At 40.0% G+C, this 22378-nt stretch overlaps 1 protein-coding gene across 1 annotated transcript in view; it reads right to left on the bottom strand.

Moving 5' to 3' along the window:
• Positions 1-412: 412 nt before the first annotated feature.
• jph1a (junctophilin 1a) overlaps positions 413-22378 on the bottom strand; it is a 31960-nt gene continuing 9994 nt past the window's right edge. Inside the window, exons 4-7 of the mRNA XM_034862163.1 lie at positions 10772-10890; positions 3512-4230; positions 3165-3261; positions 413-2986 (exon numbers count right to left, since the gene is read on the bottom strand). Coding sequence (XP_034718054.1) covers positions 3181-3261; positions 3512-4230; positions 10772-10890 — 919 coding nt within the window. The 3' untranslated portion in view covers positions 413-2986; positions 3165-3180. The remainder of the gene's footprint in view (positions 2987-3164; positions 3262-3511; positions 4231-10771; positions 10891-22378) is intronic.

Below are 22378 nucleotides of genomic sequence, written 5' to 3'. Positions count from 1 at the left end.
TAACACTAGACTAATCCAAGGCTGATCAGCAGTGGAAACAGTACAAACCGACCCGAGACAATCTGGGGCACCTGCCCGCGCTCGCACTGCTAATGTGAGACCCCGACAAAGATACTTTGATTTCATGCCCACTCTTTTCCCCCCGGATCTCATTATGAAAAGGTAATCATGAGGCCATCTTTGCCGGGAGGCTAAGCACAGAGGAGAGAATGAAACTCAGAGACACAGAGAAGTGAACATGACACTGGAATTAAAACATTCTTGTAAGGCAAGTTGAAATCCTTGCATCCATCAATTTATTCATTCAAATCCATAGACTGCATGCCAGTGTAACTGTGTTCCATTGATGTTTTTTGTATGCTGTGCAGTAATTGTTTTTCAGCCGTATCAAAATATCAGGAATACGTGATAGTGTAGTTCAACAAGGCATAACATCTTTATTGTTATACACATGACTTCATCTCCAAAGACTTTGCACAAATCATTGGGGTAACATGAACCTTGAGATATCAAAAGTCTCCCGCAGTTCCTCGTTATATCTTAAAATAACTCAAACAAGTACATCTGCCTTTCACATCCCCAAATGGTGCATACAGTACAACTAATTAGAAATAAAGTATTTTTTTTCCACTGTCAAACATTATCATGTGCATTACATTACCAATTACAAACAAGTTATAGTCATTGTCAAAATACAGGTGTGCAAATTGTTAGAAAAATACCAACTCATACCAGATCCTGGATTGTGCTCTGTAAAAATCCTTACAAATAGTATATAATAATCTATATATAAATGACTCCTACATGCAATGTTGCATTTCAAAAAATATCCCATAAACAGGCTGTTCTGTTTAACCCTCCGAAACCTCTTCACCATGCTCCTATGAAGACAGTTAAAACAAGAAAAGAGGGTGTAGCAAAGAAAGGGTGAACAATTTTTATTTAATGCATCACATTTGTAATATATCAATGTTTTCTTGAGTAATGTAGTGTCTTGGTCTTCTTTAATTATCTATTCCACATCTTTAATTTATATTAATATTTTATTGGTTAGTTATGTGGACAGTTTTCAAACATCTAACTGGCTCAAGCATTCTCCAAATGTAACGTGCCGCTCATTTACCAGACAATAAAGTCAAGCCGAACTGAATTGCAGCAAACAAAACCTAGCCATATTAAAGCCCTTTTTATGATGACCAATGTTCACAGACACATCGTTAGTTCATTGAATAAATAATTAACCTTCGTTGGGATGACAGCAAATGTCAACCATATAAATAACCACTTTTAAAATCAAAGAAACTCATGCCATACTTGCAACAAAGACTACTAACAGCTGTGACGAGGCTAGTTCAAAGCATGATTCAGTTGATGACAACAGTCAAAGTAGCCCCGACACGACAAAGTTAAGACAAGGATGGCATCTCTTCCCCTCCCCCCCTCCTCATCTTTTTTTCTGAGGTAAACAGTAGTACTGTTAAAGACTTTTAAAGGCATCTCTCCTTCTTCCTGGTGCCACATTCCCCATGGCCTCAACCTGAATAAATTGTACTTCCACTGTCCACAAGACTGTCTCGATCCAGTCTCACAAGCACGCAAGGGCCTGCAGAAGCAGCTGCGTGAACTGCGTCTTTGCATTTTAGTGGTGTGCTGAAACATTTAAAGCAAAGAATTGAACGAAAGAATTCAAGCAACATGGTTCATTGACATGTGCAATGAAATTATTTTCCTTCTGATTTAATAAATAACATAAGACATTTGATACTTTACTCTCACAGAGCTAGGTAGCTTTAAAATTGTGAACCTCCTTCCTAAACACAAAGCCCGCTGTTCAGCGACACCCTCCATAAAAACCAGGCTATTCAAATTATGAGTCTGACAAAAGAAATGGAACATAGGATTTTTATAATGTACAACCCTCCCCACCCCACACCCCCACCCTCCCTCTCTCCCTCTCTCCTTTTTTTGGCAAAATATACTATAAGCTTTTCTTTGAAAAAATAAAAACATATTGCACTTTCAGTAACATGAATGTGTAATGTCAAATTACAACTCCATTGTTAAAAATGAGTGACATTTTTAAAATAAAAAGGGAAAACAGATGTATTTACTTACTTTTGAGAGAAGATGACATTTCCTTTTCAACTACAAGCATTTGACTGCAGGTAACCAACATTCAGAGAACGAGCAAAAAAAAAAAAAAATGAACAAAAGAAGCTACAATAAAAACAGAAAACAAACAAAAAAAAAATGTTAAAACTGTACCATGCACGGGGAGTGTTTCATAGCAGTGTAAGCTTGGGTTACAATGGACGGAGCTTGAGAAAGCTGCGGGGGTGACTGGGTAAACAGAGTAAGACTGGCTAGTGACCGTGCGAGCACTGACTGCTGGCAACGGCCGTGCCCAGTTTCCTGTTGCAAGAGTGGTGTGAACCCCAGAAAACGCTCTGAACACCCGAGCATATTCCCGCTGCAAATATCCCCCCCCCCCTCCACAACCTCCCAACCCCCCGCCCCGCCCGGGCTCACATCTCCTCATCAAAACGTCAGATGGCAAAATAGAAAGGCAGCTGTTTGCTCCCGTCATCTAAAAGTGCATCTCCACACTCTTCCAGCAAAGTCCGTCCGCCCACCGCTATCTCTGCCAAGGCGGTGGGCTACAGAGACCAGTGCTTGGATCAGCACACGTGTGGGTTTCATTTACTTCTTGTATGTTTTTGTTGCATTTTGAAACTTTTTTTTTTTTTTTACAAATCTCACTAGACACGACATTTCACCTCAGCTTTCAGAGAAGCCAAATCAGTGCTAATTCTCGGGGCTGGCCCTAAAGAAGGCCCATGACAGGTTGGTGGTGGTGAAGCCTTCCTCCTGATTCTCTTCGGTGTCACGCTGATTCCTAAACACCTACGGCAGCTCCCGTGTCTCACTGGCGCCATATTCATTTGTCAAGGCCGGCGATGCAACTGTACTGGTTGCCATGGTTTCACTGCAACATAAAACAGAATTGGCTGCTTGTCACATTTCAGACACATATTGTGGCACACTAGACACACAAGACACAGTAAAAAAAGGGCAGATTCATCTTCAGAAATACATTAATTCATCTGCTCCTTCTTCATTTTTGTTGTTGAATACAACGTGTCTGGAGAAATGAATACATTTACCTGAGAAACAGCCTCATCATGTCAGAAAATGGACAAATATAATTGCAAGGCCAATATTCAGCAGCATTACCATAGCAACAAGGACCGAGTTAGGACCCTGCAAAAAAAAAATGACATCATGATCAAGATCGGATATCACATTATAATCTACAACAACAATCAAATAATATGCACTGACCATCTTCACATAACAAGGTTATCAGGAACTGTTTGCTTGGAAAAAAGTAGGCGTATGAAAGCAATACTTGTAAATTCTCTCTTCTAACTCTGGGCAAGAAAGCGAATGAGCATATTTCCCAAAATGTTCATTCAAAAAGACCTTTTCCTATCCTACCATGGCGACTTACTGTTTCTTCCATGTTTTCTGCAATCTCCATACTGGCTTTCTTTGTGTCTGCGAGGCTCTTTGGCTTTAGGGAATCCTGCTTCCTGAGTTTGGGGTCGCTCTTGCTGTCCCGTAAGGAGGCTGGCTTAGGAGGGGGGATACTATAGGATTTAGGGGGTTGTGGAGGCATACGTGCCAGGTCCAGGATACTAGGCTCTTCTTCTATATCCTCCTCACGGTCCGGCGGTGGGCGGACCCTTGCAGGAGCCTTGACGTAGTAACTGTGGTACTCACTGTGGACCTCGCCATTGACTGGAATTGCAGGAGGCTGTGGAGGAGGAGCAGATGCTGCGGGGGGCTGTCTAGGTGAAGCCTCGATGTGTACATTGGAAGCTTTGGGGCCATCAGGGACAGAAGGCTTCTCCTCTTTACTCAGCTTTCTACTAGGCCGCTCATCCTTGCTGGTCTTATGACTTGCCTTCTCTTCTTTGCTTATCTTGCGGGAAGGTTTTTCCTCTTTGCTGGTTTTGCGACTGGTACTGTTGGCGAGCTGACCTTTCTTCTTGCTGGAGTGAGGCGAAGGGGGAGGCGTGGCTACAGGGCTGGTCGCGGGGGAGCATGTAGGAGTGGTACCCTTGGGGAAGAAGTGGGGAGAGTCGCTTAGGGAGTTGTCCTTCTTTTCGACAGGGACCTCTTTAATCTCCACAGACTCCTTTACCGGTTGTTTTAAGTAGTCAGGACCTGCAGAGGTGAGAGAGGTGACATAATAAATACACGCCTGAGCCTGTGCACCGGCATCAGCTGAGTTCGTGCCTCTCAGGATTTATCACAAGTTATAGAGCAAGATTACATGCCATCCCTGTTGTGCACTGATTTTTTTAATCTGATGTTTTTTTAAAGATAATTTGGACATTATATGAAAGAATTAGATGAAAAGATTGATACCATTCTCAAATCTGAAAAGTAAATATGAAGCTAACACTACCAGCCAATTAGTTTAACTAAGAAATAAGAATGGAAATGAGAAAATGCTAGCATGGCTCTCTTCAATGGTAACAAAATCAGCACACCGGCACCTCTAAAGCTCACAACGTAACATGCTATATCTTGTTTGTTAAGTCATTGTGTTGTTTTTACACACAAATTTTTGAATGGATTAAAGACACTACATATAACGTGTTAATGAGCCACCTTTTGATGTGCTGGTAGGTAGATTTAAGGTCTTTTTGCTGAGCTAACCAGATGCAGGCTGTAGTGTTCTCATCTCACTCTCAGCAAGAACACAAATAAACACTATTATTCTTTTTTCAAAACTGTGAAAAGTGTAGCTTTCTAACTTTCTTGGGTATTTTAAGATAACCAGGGGTTTACCTCTCAGAAAAACAACAATTTAGCTCTGTGAGTTGAATATAATGATAATACCTGAGAGGCACAAACACCTGCCTAGCTCATCCACATGATTATAAAGTATGCATGTGCAGAAGTATAACATACAGGCCCAACAAGAATCAGATGTCCCTTTTGAGGTTCAGACAGTTCAATGTTGACACAGGAGATCCAAAAAACCCTGAAGCAACACCAATGCCATTTAGAAATTTCTGCTGCAGCCACTGTTCAAGACGCCGGGTTAAAGACAACAGAGCAGTCTTATTTTGCTATTGATCCTGCCTGACTGTAGATTTCCACAGCAAGCTACATTTAAATTATAGCTGGCCCTAAGCACAGTTGAACTTTCAATTACAATATTCCTAAATCAACATTGTATTTATGCCATCATTCTGCAGACGAGGGGGAAAAAGACTGATTTCACAAAAGAAGCCTCCTCTGCAGGCTCATCTGTATCACCAGTAATTCTCTATTATCAATATTTTGTTTTGCTGGAAAGGCCCTTGTCACGTCGATTCTCAGCATCCAACCAACACGGCTGTACAGATAAAGAGAGTTGACTTTAAGGTGCAGTGAGGCTTCTTTTTTGTCAGGGGAAGCTCATACTGTTTCTTTCCATCAGGAATTTATACAGTGAGGTCATGGGTTAGTTGACACAGATAGTCTACAGATAGATACTACTGCAAGTAGACTAAATGTGCACTCCTCTTTTAACTATATATTTTTTAAGTTTCATCATAGCTTCCTAATAAAAATGAAAAGGCCTATTTACACGCAAGAAAAATGACACTTTATTTTACCCTTGTTTTGTACTGAATAAAAATTAAATAGAGACATGAGGCTCTTTGTTTTTCAGTTTTTTTCTCCATTGCCTAAATTAGACGGTGTCAGAGTGACTAAAAGAGGGACAATGCAGCTTTGTTTGAAATACATCAGATGGTATGAGCAGAGAAGGAACCTCCGCATCCCTATCGCCAATTTGAAATACGGAAGAATAGATCTAGAAATCATAGACAATCGATTTAATTTTAAAGTAGAAGGAAAGAATGTTTTGCTTGTTTTCCACTCCTTTTCACCCCCACTACAAATAATACATACAGAGTCAGCATGAGGTGATGTGATTTTAATGTTATTTTTAGTGTTTAAGTTGCCGTGTTCAGCAACATCTAAGAAATACATCTAAAGGATTTATAAGTCGCCTTTTATATGCATATAACCTATTAAGTATGGCACTTTAATTCAATCAAAATATATCATATTGATTTAGATTTGACACTTATCCCCTCCAGGAACAATAGTGCAAACATCAAATCCAAGTGTATCCAATCCCATATCAGTGTAACGGCCTTATTACAGAATTTCTTGGGCCTCATTACTTGTAAGTATTTGTCGGCTGTGTGGCATTTCTAATTTGTTTCATAACCACCACAACCATTGAGACCCACTACAAAGAGATTGGGGTGGGGGTCATTTGAACTTCTGCGGGGCTTAATATATCCGCCAAGCTTAATTTCACACCATAACTCAATAAGAGATGAGGCTTCGTGGGTGGGTGGACAGTTTTACTCTGTTTGGGGACAGATTCCTGCGAGAGGTTCCAGGCATTTTCTGAATGGTTCTGGCTACTAAAATGACCCTTAGCTTCACACTTACATGGAAGTGCAACACCGGCAGTCATTTAAAACTACTTCAACAACACTACTGAAGCCATACTGGACTCCAAAATATGCTGAACATGCTTTTGTGAGTGTGTTTCAACACTAGAATTTTCCTTTGATTAATCTAATTACTTGTGGTTCTTTTGTAGATACTTGAACATGTGTAGATGTTGTGACGAGCGGGTGAAAATGTAGTAGATGTACTCCAAGCAATCCTGCTAGGTCAGCTGGAACATTTACTGGGACTCGATTACCCAAATGGCCAAGGTGTTTCTTTCATCTTTTCTTCATGTTCATCCACAGCGCGTTTTCTGCTCCAGTGCACTCTTGGCAAAACACACGCGCTGACGCACACACAATCATATACTCCTACAAAACTAAACGGATCGGCTGTTTAAGACCCAACCTAACCCCTGCTGACCTTAATACGAGATGATCAGCAGTGGCAAGAGGGCAGCTTCAGTATGAGTGTGCACGCATGAATGTATATCGGGGGAGGGGGGGTTACAGTCTGCGTTGTTATCACATCTGTTGCCATTTTGCTTTATCCTGGGTTCTATGGAAGATTTGTATGGGGACCGTAGCATACACTTTGTATAATAGTGTGATAAACTCCACAGTTGAAAGGGCAATCATCACATTTGACCTGAAATATCTATTTTCACCATTTAACTACTGTTTTTGATGACACTGACTGTTGTTGCTATGAATGATGACAGGTCTTGGTTGCTGCTTTCGTTTACATCTTTGTCAGATGAACAGAGCAGTCTACGGGGACAGAAACATACATTTCCTAAGACAAACTCTTTTTATACGTCAGATATAATAGCATGTCTTCCAAATGGTAGTGAAGAGCATGTTCTTGGTTTGTGTTCTTTGTTTATGATGCAATAAGTTATGTTTTATTCTATTCACACTTATATTGATAAACTATGTTATACGTGCATGAGTCTGTTCAGTGGGTTGTGATCTCAGCATGTTCTCGGCACTTTTATATTTAATATTCATGACTCTATTTGTAGCTTTTTTCGATTTTCTCTTTCTTCCACCTACTCACACTGGCAGATGGTCTTGGTGGAGCTGGCATTGTTTAATCCGATTACTTCCGCTTCTGTTACATAGGGGGTCTTTACGTGCACACTACAGTAGTATCCTGATAATGATCAAAACCAGCTCAAAAAAGGCTCAAAACTGGGGTCCTAATGAGCATGTAAACACACTCACGTATATTTGCGCACACACACGCACGCACGCACACACACATGCTTGCACACACACTAGCACACACATGTATATATATATATAAAGTATGCCCCTTTGTCCATGGCATTACATTAAACATTACATTGCATTAAACAGATCTAAATACATCCCCATATTTAGGATTTTTTTTTTTAAGTATTTGAGAAGTTTGTCTATCCTAAAATAACTGATATGCTATATCCTTGAAAGAAGTTGCTGGATAACTTTGAACTTCAGCTGAACTACTGTCTTAGTTACTAAAGATACTCCACTACACCTGCTGCTATGAATGTAAAGCAGCACCTGCTCATGTCTGCTTTTCAGCTCTGACAGGTCCAGGCTATAATGGTTCCACCTGGTCCAAGTGTACCTTGACTGGGTCAAACAGGGGCGGTGTGGGATCCCTGCTGCACACACACACACACACACACACACACACACACAAACACACACACACTCATCTGGTGACCTGCTGAAGGAAGGAACAGCTGCTCTGTGTCAGCCCTGGAGAGGGCCGACTGCGGGGCCAAGTTCCTCTCAGTGCATGAGGATTTCAGCTATGTCTCCATTAGACCACGGTGAGCATCCATTGGCACCAAATATAGCCCAATTAACGTCACGACACAGACCACGCCTAACCCTTGCTGCTCCCCCTCCATGGTGCTGTGTATGAACCAATCATAAAGGCCAGGGTCCTATTCCCTTTGACCCTCTCTTCCCTTTTGAAGTACAGACTCCCAATCTGGGTGATAATCTGCTATGAGTCTGAAATGCCAATTACAAACAACAAGGGGTTTAGATTCCCTGGTTGTTACTCTAGAGGACTTATTAGAAGCTGTGGGATGGGGATAAGTGGGAATATTTCCATTGTAGAGGTAGACACTGAGGAAGCAAAGCAGATTAGTTTGGGAAAGTCACACAAGTTCTGTTTAATAGGCACTCACATTAAATGGCTTTGTTGCACTGTGACGTAAGGATGGTCAAATCAACAAATAAAAGAAACTGGATTTCAAGCCGACTACAAAAATGTTAAGAGTACATTTTTGCGTTGAGGTTAACAACATTGGCGGCTTTTTTGTCAGGAAACTGCAAGTAGGGGAAACTGTTTACACCCTCAAACATGAGATAACCTGCCACCAGCAACAAACCCCAAAATACCATATTCTGGAAGAATCTAAATTATATAATAACTTGTGTAAATTAAAACTTTCCTAAACTAGAAATAAAATGGGATTGAAGGCCCCTGTCTGGCTTCACCCTTACATAACTAAATGTTTAAACTCTGTGGCTCAGATAGATGTTGCCCTGCACTGCACAGTATTATGACGTCGCCCACTTTCATTCATAATTTGACTTATAAGGCAAGGAAGCTCTCCATGCAGACTTGTGAACCCGTCGATCACTCGGCCTGCCAAGCACGATCGCCATTTTCCACAACACAAACAAGCCGCAGGATGTCTCTGGCCTGGGCTGGCCACTTCTGCGGCTTAGTGGGGGCACGTGCTTGAATGGGTCCCATTGTCAATCTATTAGTCATCCACTATTTTGTGGTGGCTTTTGGCAAGGGAAGAGGCAAGGCTAGTATAGAACTTAGACTGTAAATGAAAAAAGCACAGTCATCCAAAAGATGGCTGAACAACAATTTCAAATTGATTTAATGTATGAGGTTACTTTGTTGAAATTCTTACAAAACCCTTTAACCAAATACTGCCTTATCTGGTTATGAATGCTCTTTCTAAAGGCAACATGACCGTTGGTCAAAATCTTCTCTTTAAAAATCCAAGAAAGGAAAACAATAAATACATGAAAAACTCACTCTTTTGTGATGTTGCCCTCTTTTTGCCCTTGTGTTACACCTCTGACCCCACCTCTTTGACAAAAAAGGATGTGTACCCCTCACTATTTGTGTAGTATTACATGTATTGCCTTGTTAAACTCAGGTTACCTTGTAAATGGACTAAACAGAGTTGAGTCGACACACCTAAAGCTGTGAACTGCTTTACAGCATGGCAGCGTGCCTGTTAAACCTCCAAGCAGAGAGAACATGAGAACTACTTGGTATTACAAGCAGGAGGTTTCTTCGACCTCCGTGCACATACTATACCTGTGAGACATTTCTACACTCGACTAAAGCACAAGTTTGGTATGATCTGAAAAACTAAAAGAACAGAAACATTTCAGCAAGTATCTCTGAACTGTTACAACAGGCCTTTGAGAGCAAAGACTAGGCTTCCATCCAGAATACAGTTCCCTGCTGCATAGCAGCCTCTGCTTTGTCAAAGCACACATGCAGGCCCGCATTGTGGTGTCAGAAGTCATCCTCAATACTTCTCTAGTTTTCGATTACAGTCCTGGTACACCAAACCCTACGCTTTTGTGCGCCCACAACAAGCTCATTACCAACTTAGACACAGCCTGTGTAAACAACTATAAATTGTGCAAATATCATTATTCACACAAAGAACCCAACCTCTTACCAGTTACCCAAATACCTAAAAACATGGTTGAATGGACAAATTGGTGGCTTGAGATGGGTATAGCTAAAAAAAAAGATATAGTGGAGGTAAAAGGGGATTTACAATAGCTTGGCTGAGTAAATGTCCCACTGTCTCGCCTGACCACTCATTTGTTAAAGGCCCCCTTCCAGGCCTCATCAACAATCTTAGCAAGGACTGCGACTTCATCTCTGGGTCAGTCAGAACTTGTCTAAAGTGTCTGAAAACCTTGTGTTAAGCCTTGTTTGCATGCATAGCCAGCCAAACGTTTATGGAAATATAGCCACTTAAAATATAGTCAACGTATTGTATTTCATCACATCTAATCTACCTAACTTCCTCAGTGTACCTGATTCTGAGTTTCTTTCACATTCAGACAGTCGGAAAGTATCTAGACAGATTTATGTATACCTGCTAAGGCTGTGTGGTGTCCGCACTTTGCCACTAGGAACACACTTTCAAATATCAGAAATGTGTTGAAGGTTGTTTGTTGAAGGTTACCTGGTTGGTAAAAGTTGGGGGAGAGCTCCCTAGCCACCGTCCTGGCAATTTCTGAGTCATGCACAGCAGAGATGGCGGCCTGTTCTGCAGCCTCGCTTTTCGTCCTGGCATGGGCCGTTCTGGAAATAACAAAGACACAATATTGGAGTTGCACGGTAACACTTAAGTAGGACATAGAGAGGATGAAAACCACCATGTTTAAAGGAAGTGTGGTAGATACTTAGAAACATACACAGACATTCAGTTTACTGGTCTGTTTGTCTATGCGGCCGTTTCACCCATGACACTTACATTATTATCGGCTTGCCTCTACTAGGTTTTTCACTTTTCTTGCTCCTCTGACCCTCCATCCCTCCCTCCTCATCTTTGAGCTGTATCACTCAGCCTGACCCTCTTGGGGATAACATAACACCTCCCCATGTGCTTCTATCTCAAATCTCCAAATCCTGATTTTCCAAATGGAGAGCAGCCACATTCAAGCAAGACCATAATCCAGTCTGGAGCACTGTGATGTTGCTGGAACACACAAGAGCAGTGCCCAAAGGACACACACATAGACACACACATAGGCACACACTGACACACACAGACACTGACTCACACTCTCTCTCTCACACACACACACACACACACACACACACACACACACACACACAACTTATATCATATCACGAATAAACAGCAAGTAGTGTAGTGAAAGCTTGAATCCCATGCCAGTCAGCACCAAAAATTTAATAACTTTAATTGACAGAATTAAGTATAAAGCTAATAATTAAATACATTACAGTAATAAATAACTTGTTTTATTTTTTAACAAAATGTCCTATATCTACGGAAGGTGTTTTGAAACCTATTCTATTTATCCGTCTTTTTCTATCTACAGTGAAAAAACAGTTACACTGGAATGACATCAATATGTAGACATGCCTGACAGCAGGGGTCTTCAACAATTGTTGAAGCCAAGGACCTCTTAACTGAAAGACTACATACATAATACAAATATTGTGTGAAATTAAATTGCATATTAAAATGGTCCTACAATAATGTGTAGGGTAGCTTGAAGTTTCTATATTTCTTTTTTACATACAATTATTAGCTATTAAAATGGCTAACAAGTGTTGGTATGATTTTACAAATCATGTTTTAATGTTAAACATACATGTAGTACAGTGAATCCTTAGATTTAACAGTATCTGTAGGTGACTACTTTAGTGACTACATTATAGGCCAGTAAGCCCTGGGGATTTGTGTTTGCTAATATTATGTTAGATTCATGTTAAGAGGTTTTATTTTTTTAAAAGAACTTTAAAAAATAAATCATTTGGAGGCACCCCTGCATTGACTCTGAGGACCTCCTAGAGGTCCCAGATCGCTGTTGAAGATCCCTGCTTTACAGTAACACCATGGGCAAAACCTGCGTACACATCTACTATACTATATGCTTCTGATGCTAAAACCAAAAAGGCAATAGTAATACATTAAGGAATCAATGTGGGCATAGCATTAGCACTGAGAGGTATTATGGGAGTGTACCATGGTGAGACAGACAGAGGCCTGGGGGTGACCTGCTTTACAAATCCCTTGAAAACGCCACCAAAAGATCCGATACATGTAAAAATGCTTGTGCACATGGAAACAAAGTACTATAAGGAGTACAAGCACTGGCGAGGGAGGATTTTACAACCACTCCTGCCCCCAGACTCCCTTCAAAAAAGACCTAATTATGCAACAATATTAAATTCATTAGTTATAGCCAGTGGATTAGTCACTTCCTTTATGAACAATTAACACGGCATTGCAGTATGGAATGCAAGGATCAAGATGGGTTGTCCAAGTATCACTGTAAGTATTAACAGCTGTGCCTTGTGCCCTGCTTAACCCCACTCATCCATCTTCCTCTCCCTCTTTCCTTCACCATCCTTTCTCTCTTTCAATCAATGCTCTTGTTTTTTCCCCGAACTTTCTTTATCTGTCTATTGATGCTGTGTCTCCTCATCCTCACTCCTCCCCTCACTTCCTCTGTCTTTGTAAAGTGTGACCTCAAAAGACAGATGTCTCTGTATCAGACTATACTTCTCTGTCCTTGGACTTTGGGCTGTCCCGTTTTTGACGGGCTGGGACAGTGAGACATTAAAATGCATGAGGAGCCATATGCTGGCGGGAGAGACTGACCGTTTCCTCTCTAGAAATAAGTCCCTGCATCACCCACAGACAATGGACACACTCAGGCTGTGTTTACAGCCTCTGGAAAACACTGACTAGCTGCGGATAAAAATAAGATTTAAGAAATTATAAGTATATCAAAAAAGGCTTTGCTTCTTGTCATGAGTTATTACAAACACGTAGGAATTTTACCGGTGGGGCTAAATGCAGCTTCACTAAAAGCCCTTACTTAAAAGCACTTCCTGTTAAAAACTGACATTAAAGCATTCCAGTTACATCACACTACTGACATGTATAGCCTACAGTAGACAGCCACACATGCTTCCACAAGGACATACATGCTTCTATTTCTGAAATGTGTGAAATGTGCAGGCAAATGAAAGCAGCCACGAATGTGTAGCGTGCCCATGGCATATACTAAGGATCTTAACAGTTCCCTTTAGGTTGAGTGGGCATAAAGTCACGGGCAGACACAGGAAGCAATGTGGACTGTTCACAGACAGAATGTCTGGTGGTGGGAGGTGACAGGCAGAGAAGGGTGCAAGTAGAGGCGTTATAGAGCGGTGGAACAAGAGTGAAATGAAAGGCGTGAAAACATGGGCATGTGGAGCGTAGAGACAAAAAGGTTGGTTGGTTTTTTTCAAGGCGTCGGACAATTTAATCAATCTAGCGGACTGTTAAATTTGCAATGATTTTTTTTGTCCACTTGGGGGCAGTGAAAGAAGCTGTACACAACATTGACATATTACAGTCCAATATTCACACACGGTAACTAATCTGTTCACCAGCTAGTTGCTAACATTGTCTGTCAGCCATTCAGTGCTGGGCAGGTCACGTACAGTGAGTTTATCAGGGCTTTTTTTAAATTGAAAACAGCTACCTCAAGTGGTTAAAAGCATGGCATTTAATTAATGTTAAAATATTGCGTGTAGCAATATGAATTACTAACAAGATTATGGTTTGCAAAGCACTTTGACAGTGTGCAGAAACACGCATGAAGACAAACACATTTTCCATGCCAAATTATGTAATGCATTATACAATCAAGGCAAAAAGTCTGGGTAAACAACAGTACGCATGCTCACAATTGACCTTTGAAAAAGTTATAAGTTTTGTCAGACAGTCTGTACCCTCCCAACTAGAAGCCGAACTGCCTCCGAATATAAAGCAACACCTGTTCTTGTCTAGTTTTGGGGCTCTGCAGGCGCTCCTGTCTGGATGAGTACTGGGATGGGTCCAAGCAAATCAAGGTATTTGAATCCATAAATGTACCTGCTGGAACAAATGCAAATATCACAAACACACAAACACTGAAACACACACACACACACACACACACACACACACACACACACACACACACACACACACACACACACATTTGGACAAAGTGTAAAAGGAGACTTTGAAGCAATTCCTTTTGGACTGAAGCCCCACTTGAGAGATGCTATTGATGAAGGCTTGGTGAGATCCATGGTTCATTACTTTGACATGGGAATTGTGTGAAAAGTGTTGAGTCAGTTTTCTCTCTGTGGAATGTGTGTTTGACATAAACAATGAGGGTGGGAAAAAAACAGAGAGAAAAACCCAAACCAAGAAAAAGGTATGAGAATGGAAAGAAGAGATGGACAGAACTGGAGAGAGATACATAGAATGAGACCCTCTAAAGACTCCTGGGTATTTAGAACTGCTGAGTTATGCATCTCAGCCCCTCTAATTTTACTGTTGGGTTTAATTTCAAACCCCAACTCCAATGTGGCACGGTGCATCCGCCTTTAAGATTTTTAATACCTCACCCTCGTGCAGAATACAGTATGTGTGTTTCTAGATTATGAGCCTGTTTGTGTGAGATTGTGTATTGTGTGTGCTAATTTCCCAGTGAAGCTTCAGTCCATCACTCCCCAGGCCATGGCCTATTTGAGGATTCTCCCTCACATATGCTGACACAGATCGGCACCCTCTTGGTGTCTCGGTCCACTCCACCCCCTGCCTCCCTGGTAACTGGAATGCTGACTAGCACAGTATATAATAAGAGAGAAAATAAATCTTGACTTTGCCCATGGTAACATCAGCACTCACATCAGCACTCAACAATCTTCCAATAAACTCCACTTTTCAAGATCATGCTCCATTTGGGCAGCGATGCTCCTGTTCTGAGTTTATAAATCTGCTCATGAAAGGATATTACACATCAACAGAAATTACTGCCCTGTATCTTAGCCAAACAGTCCCCAGGTCCAAAAGAGCAGTACAAACCATCAAAGAAAGTCTGAACAAATTAGCACTTAGTCTGCCCTGCACATATCTCTTATATCCGTGCAGGCCTGCTATTGAATTCCTAGCTGGTGCTAATTCAGGATTACTCAAGCATGACTAACACCATTAGTGGTTAGCTAAAACCGACTCTGAAATTATTCAGGAATTATTCCTGGGTTGATGTCTGTGCTCACATTACCAGGGGCTGTAGTGGTAGGGGACAAGGGCAGCAGCAAATGAGGCTTTAAATGGGAGACGAAGTGGCTGTTATTATGAGATAAGCTAACTTTATCCTGAAGAGAGAGAGAACTATGGTGCTGGATAATGAGAATATGTGTGCATGGCCATGTACCGTACTAGAAGCCTTTTAGGTCTTAGGACATACTTGTGGTTTGACAGGGTACGGGCTCTGGGCTCATTCCCCTGCTCTCCTATCTTGTTACTCTATACAGTAAAAGTAGATATGCGCATGCCCAAAATAGAAAAGTAGCATCTAAGATTAATTAAGCTTATTACATTTGCCCCAGTCTGGCTTCACAGAATAATGTGCTTTCTTAATAAGGAATCTGAATGGTTCTTCACATTGAACATGTAAGTTTTGTTTGAGGTAACATAGTATACATAGATCACTATACATTTCATCACTGTTTCAAGGAAGGAAAACATCTACTAAATGCATGGCACTTTTTGGGAACTACACTTTGTCATTTTCTTGCTGAGAGATGGATAAGGAGATTGATACCACTCGGTCATGTCTCAATGCTAAATATGAAGCTTCAGCCAGCAGGGGGTTAGCTTAGCTTAGCATAAAGACAAGGAGCAGACACAGCTAAACAGCTAAGCTTGGCTCTGTCTGATGATTAAAATGAATTCACCTACCACTGCCATTTAAGCTTACTAGTTAACAAGTTATGTCTCTTTGTTTTAGCTTATGCTGTATTACATTATAGCTACTAACTGACTATGAACAAAACCAGACTAGTAGGCAAATCTTCATTCTGTTGAGCTGATTGTCTCCCGGCTCTGGCTTCATATTTAGTGTACACACAGTGTCACTCTTCTCGTCTCTTGGCAGGAAAGCAAATATGGAAAGCATATTTACCCAAACTGTTTTCTCAAATTCCTGAAAACTAATCTATAAAATTATTTCATGCTTTGGAGTAATTTTTTATCTGTATCTTCATGATTTAAACACACAATCCATTTTAAAACATTGTGTTTACTAGTGATACAAAGGCCGAACTGGCAGGTAGTGACTGATTGAAATTCAACTCCAAAACAGACTTCATTTCTGGGAAGAAGTAAGAGTAGAATTCATTTGGATTAAATAGGCTTTAAAAATTCCCAAACTCCACTTACATTTTAGGCTGTGGATTACAAACAGACCTAATCTCCCACTGGTGTTCTCTAGCTCTGCACTGAACCGTCCACTGAGACTTTACCTGGCCTTCATCCAAACACACATGGTTACAGGTATGTGTGTCTGCCTCTGCATCGGGATGTAAGTGTGTGAATGTGTGTAGGTACTCAGAAACTACTGAATTACTGTATTATAATAAATACTGTGCATGTGATCGTGTGGTACATGTTTAGAGCTCCATTATGTTTGAAGGTCTGGTACGCTCTCTTCTGCCTCCTGAGTCCTCATTGGTGCGTTGAGAGAGTGACACAGAATCCCTTGCTGAGATGATCCCTCTGGTTTTGGTGAAGGACAATGGCATGGACTCAGACCTCAGCTCTGTGCTCTTTGTGTCAACACTGTTAGTGAAACATGGCCACAGCTGATAGAGAGGCGAGGGGGGGGGGCGATGGTGGCTAAACCATACACAGCGGAGAAACAGGGACGTAGTATCTGTGATGTTTTGAAGCTTGGATTGGTTTTTACTGTTGTCTTAGTTTTTGTTACCGTAGGCAGACAATCCTGAGAAAGAAACCGCAACTATTAAAGCTGAGACACCGGACAATCAAGCCAACACAACCCCAAATGTTCACTTTTAAGCCTTTAGCATTGTCCAATCAAAGCTTAGCAATTTAAAATCCCCAAAAATAAAAAAATGAAAACATTGCTTCAAGTGGAGAAAAACAAAGGACACTTCTATATGCAGTGGATTTAACATGTTACTCATTTAAGAAATTTGCAATTTATATAATTTTTGCCAATTGCAATCACTGAATAAAGTTCACAGTTCACTTTAGTGCAAACAACACTGAATCAACATGTTACTGTTGAAAGAACAAGGTCTTTTTGGATGAACTCCAAATCTAACTTTGAAGAGAAAGATACAAAATCCAATATAATAAGTCAAATGAACTAGTGTTGCAACTATTTCCATTATTGGCAATTTTCTCTGATTTATCGCTTAATTAATAAAATAAAAAGTTAGTGTAACCAAATCCATATTAAATGATGTGCGCATTGGCCAGAAGACCAATGTTCAATTCACGTTAAATAAAGTTTCTTTGTAAATGTCGTTATGAAACTCAGTGTCTCCCCTACATTCCTTGGGTCTTGGAGAGCAGCGGACTCAGTTTTTAGCAGCACAGTGATCCCTGACCTTATGTTACATCACATAAACAATTATGATTCGGTATCAGGAGAAAAAGGAGCATCCTAACCCAATGAAATTTCCCAGAGCCCAAAGATATCAAATTTAAAATGATATGAAACAAAGAGGAATATTTGGCATTTTTGCTTGACTTTAATTGATTCAGTCATCAAATTTTTTGATAAATCTTCTGTCGATTGACTAATTTACACAATTACTAATTGTTTCAGCTCCAAAATGAAATAAAGGAAGACACTCAATAAAAAAAAATCACTTGAGTCAAAATTCTGCACAAAATGGAAGATTTTAACTACCAGATTCTCCAGGTTTTGTGTTTCTGTTAGGCAGCATCTGTCTGTTTTTTACACTCACAAGCTGCAACACACATACTGTGCCAACAGGCACACACAGACCTTTACTGATCAAGACATGTTGTCACACGACTATGCAAACATAACACACCTACAACATGTACACGTCCAAGCATACATGCAAAATCTTTTGACCTAAACCTTAGAAAAATAAGCTACCTCTCATGCAAATTACTGTGTTAACTCTAATTTACTCTCTATCTCTCTCACACACACACACACACACACACACACACACACACACACACACACACACACACACACACACACACACAAATCAAATCTGAAAGAGAAGTTGAAAAGGACCATTAGTGACCCATAATGAGACCCAATGGGAATCAGTGAGAATAAAGGACACACTGAGGTGATTTCATAGTGTTGTTTCTTTGATAACCAACTGGAACCAGACACATAATTCAAGCCTTTAAAGGATGAATAAACACCATGTTGAACTAACAACGCCTCTTCACTCCACTACTTCATAAAGAAAATCAACAAATGGCTGACACGATGATGATGTCAGTGAGGCAGTAACCATGGAAACCACCAGAGACACTTGAACAGGCTGTCCAACCAGGCATCTGGCCTGTATTAATGAATTTGCAAATGAACAAACCCACACTACAGCCTACTGTAGGAGTACAATCTTGCACTCCCTTGCACGTACAGACACATAATACACACAAATACACAAAAAAAACTATTTCAAACATTTGATAAATCTAAGTGTCTAAGCTTTGGCAGAGTGAAAACACTTTAAAAGGTTTACAACTTGGCTGAAAACAAGGACAAGCAGGCACAGAGAAACACGCACACACAGACACACAAAAAACAGCCACTCCGTGGTGTGTCTCATTTAACTACGAGGCTCAACATCCGACGCTGAACCTGTGCGAGTAAAGGTCACATTGCCTGGCAACCACTTGAGCTTAAGGAATAGTTTTAATTATGGTCTGTGCTCTCTCTTCCAATCTCCTGCTACCATTCTCCCCACTGTCTGCACACACAAACACAAACACACACAATAATATACACACAAGCATCAATTTCCTCTTCAGTGTAAAGCCAAAAGGAGCATTAGCAGTAGGTCCACAGCTGAACAGTTGTGATGTAATCTTCGTACGATTTAAGTTGTATGGCTACTGTATTCCATGAGCTAAATGGAAGAAATGTGATTGATAGTAACATCCAAAGCCAACTATCATGAAATGTCTTACTATAATCAACTGCAACTGCCACTATGTATGGGACAAGTTCTGCATCATTACAATAATCCAGTGTATTATTGTGAAAAGGTGTTGTCATTGCACAGCCATGTTTACAGCCAAACAGATGCATTATGAAAACGGCCAAACATACAGTATCTACTATGCATGTGAATACAAAGAGTGGTTGCATGCATTACGAAGGGATTCAGTCAGTGCGGAAAAGCAATACTCTGAATCAACAAGAGAAGTGATAATTCCTTAATCCAATCCGTGAACATCTGGAGTGAAAGCAGCCTAGCCAGCCAATCAGGGTGGCTGAACAGATTTAGCAGGGCACATTTGTATCCAGAGGTTAAAAACACTCTGCTGCAGTAGCAGGTACAATAAAAAACCCAGACAGAATTTAAGAGTTGCTTCTGGCGACACAAACTGAAATGATGGACTCACTTTGTGCCTCAAATAAGCCAATGCCAACTATAATGGCTAAATCGTGTGTTTCTACCATTCTTTATTTGTGCATTTCAAAGTAGTTACAGCTGATATTTCATGTCTGTTGACTGTGGATTTGACATGTATGTAATGTTATGTATGAATAGGTCTGGCTGATATAAGAATAAACTTTAAGACAATATCAGTCATAATTAGATAGCTATCCATTTATTCTGTCATTGCCAACAGCACTGTGCATCAGAGAGCTGATTTATGGCTGTATTGACAATTAGGATTAATCATCAATGTGATGAAAGATTTTGATTGTTTTAAATTCTGCATTAAAAGACATTTTATCTATACACACACTCTTTTAAACTGAATTTCATGTATCTTGATTAGTGTTATACTAATACTAACTATTATTCAATTACTTGATCGATAAAAAACAACAACAATTTTGATACATACGTTTTGAGAGCTTTTTTTATATACCAAAATTATCTTATTTTAAGTATTTTACTATGGTTACCTGAATATATTTGTATTGTTGACTGTTGGTGAGACAAAGCAAGACGTTTGAAAATGTCAACTTGGGCTTTGGGAAATTGCAATGGTCATTTTTCTGACATAAACCAAAAGATTAATTGAGAAAATAATGAAGAGATTTATTAATAATTAAATAAATTGCAAATTGAAGCCTAAATCACAATGTCAAACATCATTGCAATACTAATTTAAAAAACTGTGATAGAAGATGTCATTAATATCAACCACTCTATATGCAAACATCTACATAGCAAACATCTTGACAGGCCACCAAAATACAAAACAGACAGTTAAAATTATGTATAAAATAAAATACAATACAATACAGTGTAAAAAGCAAGCTTTGCCTCTCCAGTGTATATCTATTTATAGACATTGCAACAGCCACAGTCTGCATGCTGGTGACACTGTTTTGAGGAGTTAACAGGTTTATTTCCTGCCAGTAATCAAGCCAGGTCAAGCAAAGCCATAACCTCCACTGAAATTACAGTTTTTTAGGAATATCTTCCTGATATTGAGCCTTTAGCAGAGCCCACAACTTATTATAATTTAGTTGTTATGGACTTGCAAATCAATGACTTTCATCATGATTCAGCTCATCAGTAGACTTTAGAGCCATTGACATACACATTGTACCAATATAAAAAAATTAAAACAGCTCTTGAGCACGTGCATGGACTGGATTGCACATTGGCTTTTGGGATTTTTACATAATATCTCGTCACGTCACGGGGGAATTCTCAGGAGGACATCAATGCACGCACGCACGCACGCACGCACGCACACACGCACGCACGCACGCACGCACATCTTACTTAGGCTTACTGAAAAGAAACACTTTTCTCTAGCTCATTATTTCTGTAAATCTCAAATCCCTGTGTGTTTAATACAATATCATACTCACTCCACTGACAGACTCTCATTAACCGCTGTTATACACAATTAACACAGAGACAAGCAGATACACTACAATCACATTCCCTGTGTAATAAAAGAGGGAACGCAGTCTTGTAGAAAATTCTAAATAAATTAGGTTGAGGAAAGATTATGGAGTAAATGGAGGTAAGCCTTCTGTAGAAGGAGTAATTTTAAATTTGTATGATCACAGGTGAAGTTTACCTCTTTATAACAACCTTGGACTACACATGACTCGCCCCTCTGCCTGCCCGCCTGTCTGACTCATCCCACTCTTTCTTGAGAAGCTGCAGAAATATGTGCCAATCTCAGAGAGATTACAAGCCACATCCACACAGTGCAATGGCCTGTTGGTGAAACCCAATCCTATCACCACTGCTATCGACACAGCCCAGCGCTCCACTTACATTTACACACAGCCATTTCCCACAGGCTATGCTCCACTACTCCCCCAGGAACAAAGCTTTCATACAGTGTAAGTGTAAGTAAAATATTAGCCTATCCCAGCCTTTATCAACACATAACTTTTAGACACCACAATATCGCACAATATACATTTACCATATTACTTAAGCACTTGCACATTTTGTTTTCCCATCTTGTATATATTTAAATATTCTTATATTTTATTCTTATATTTTATTACTATTATTATTATTATTATTATTATTTCATGTATATTGTATGTATGTATATTTTTTCCTATGTGCTGCTGTAACACTGTAATTTCCCATTTTTCGGGATCAATAAATATCTATCTATCTATCTATCTATCTATCTATCTAACTTGTATATTTTTTACACTTTATTTCCTTTATCAAACCTTTTCTTTTGGTGTAAACTCATGTTGTTGGACGTACAAGGCTGAGCATTGATTTCTGCCAAAATGTTTTCTTCTCACCTTCCGAGTGTCTCCTGCTGGGGAGGAAAAATATTCAAGGAATGGAGAGAAAAATAACTCTCTCACTCTCAAAATGTTTTAATATTTCATTTTTTCTCCATAATTTTCTATTCACTGGAATGACGTATTGCATCATCATATAATGTGTATCAACTGCAGCAGCATCAGGCATCCTGCTTTAGTCATATGTTCTAAGCATGTGTCTTGTCTTAATGAAGAACAAAACTTAACTAGATTGTAATCTGCTTCCATCTGTCTAGTGATGCACT

This window comes from Etheostoma cragini, chromosome 22, assembly GCF_013103735.1.
Source record: "Etheostoma cragini isolate CJK2018 chromosome 22, CSU_Ecrag_1.0, whole genome shotgun sequence".
Classification (NCBI taxonomy): domain Eukaryota; kingdom Metazoa; phylum Chordata; class Actinopteri; order Perciformes; family Percidae; genus Etheostoma; species Etheostoma cragini.
This window is presented reverse-complemented; position numbering and strand designations above follow the sequence as displayed.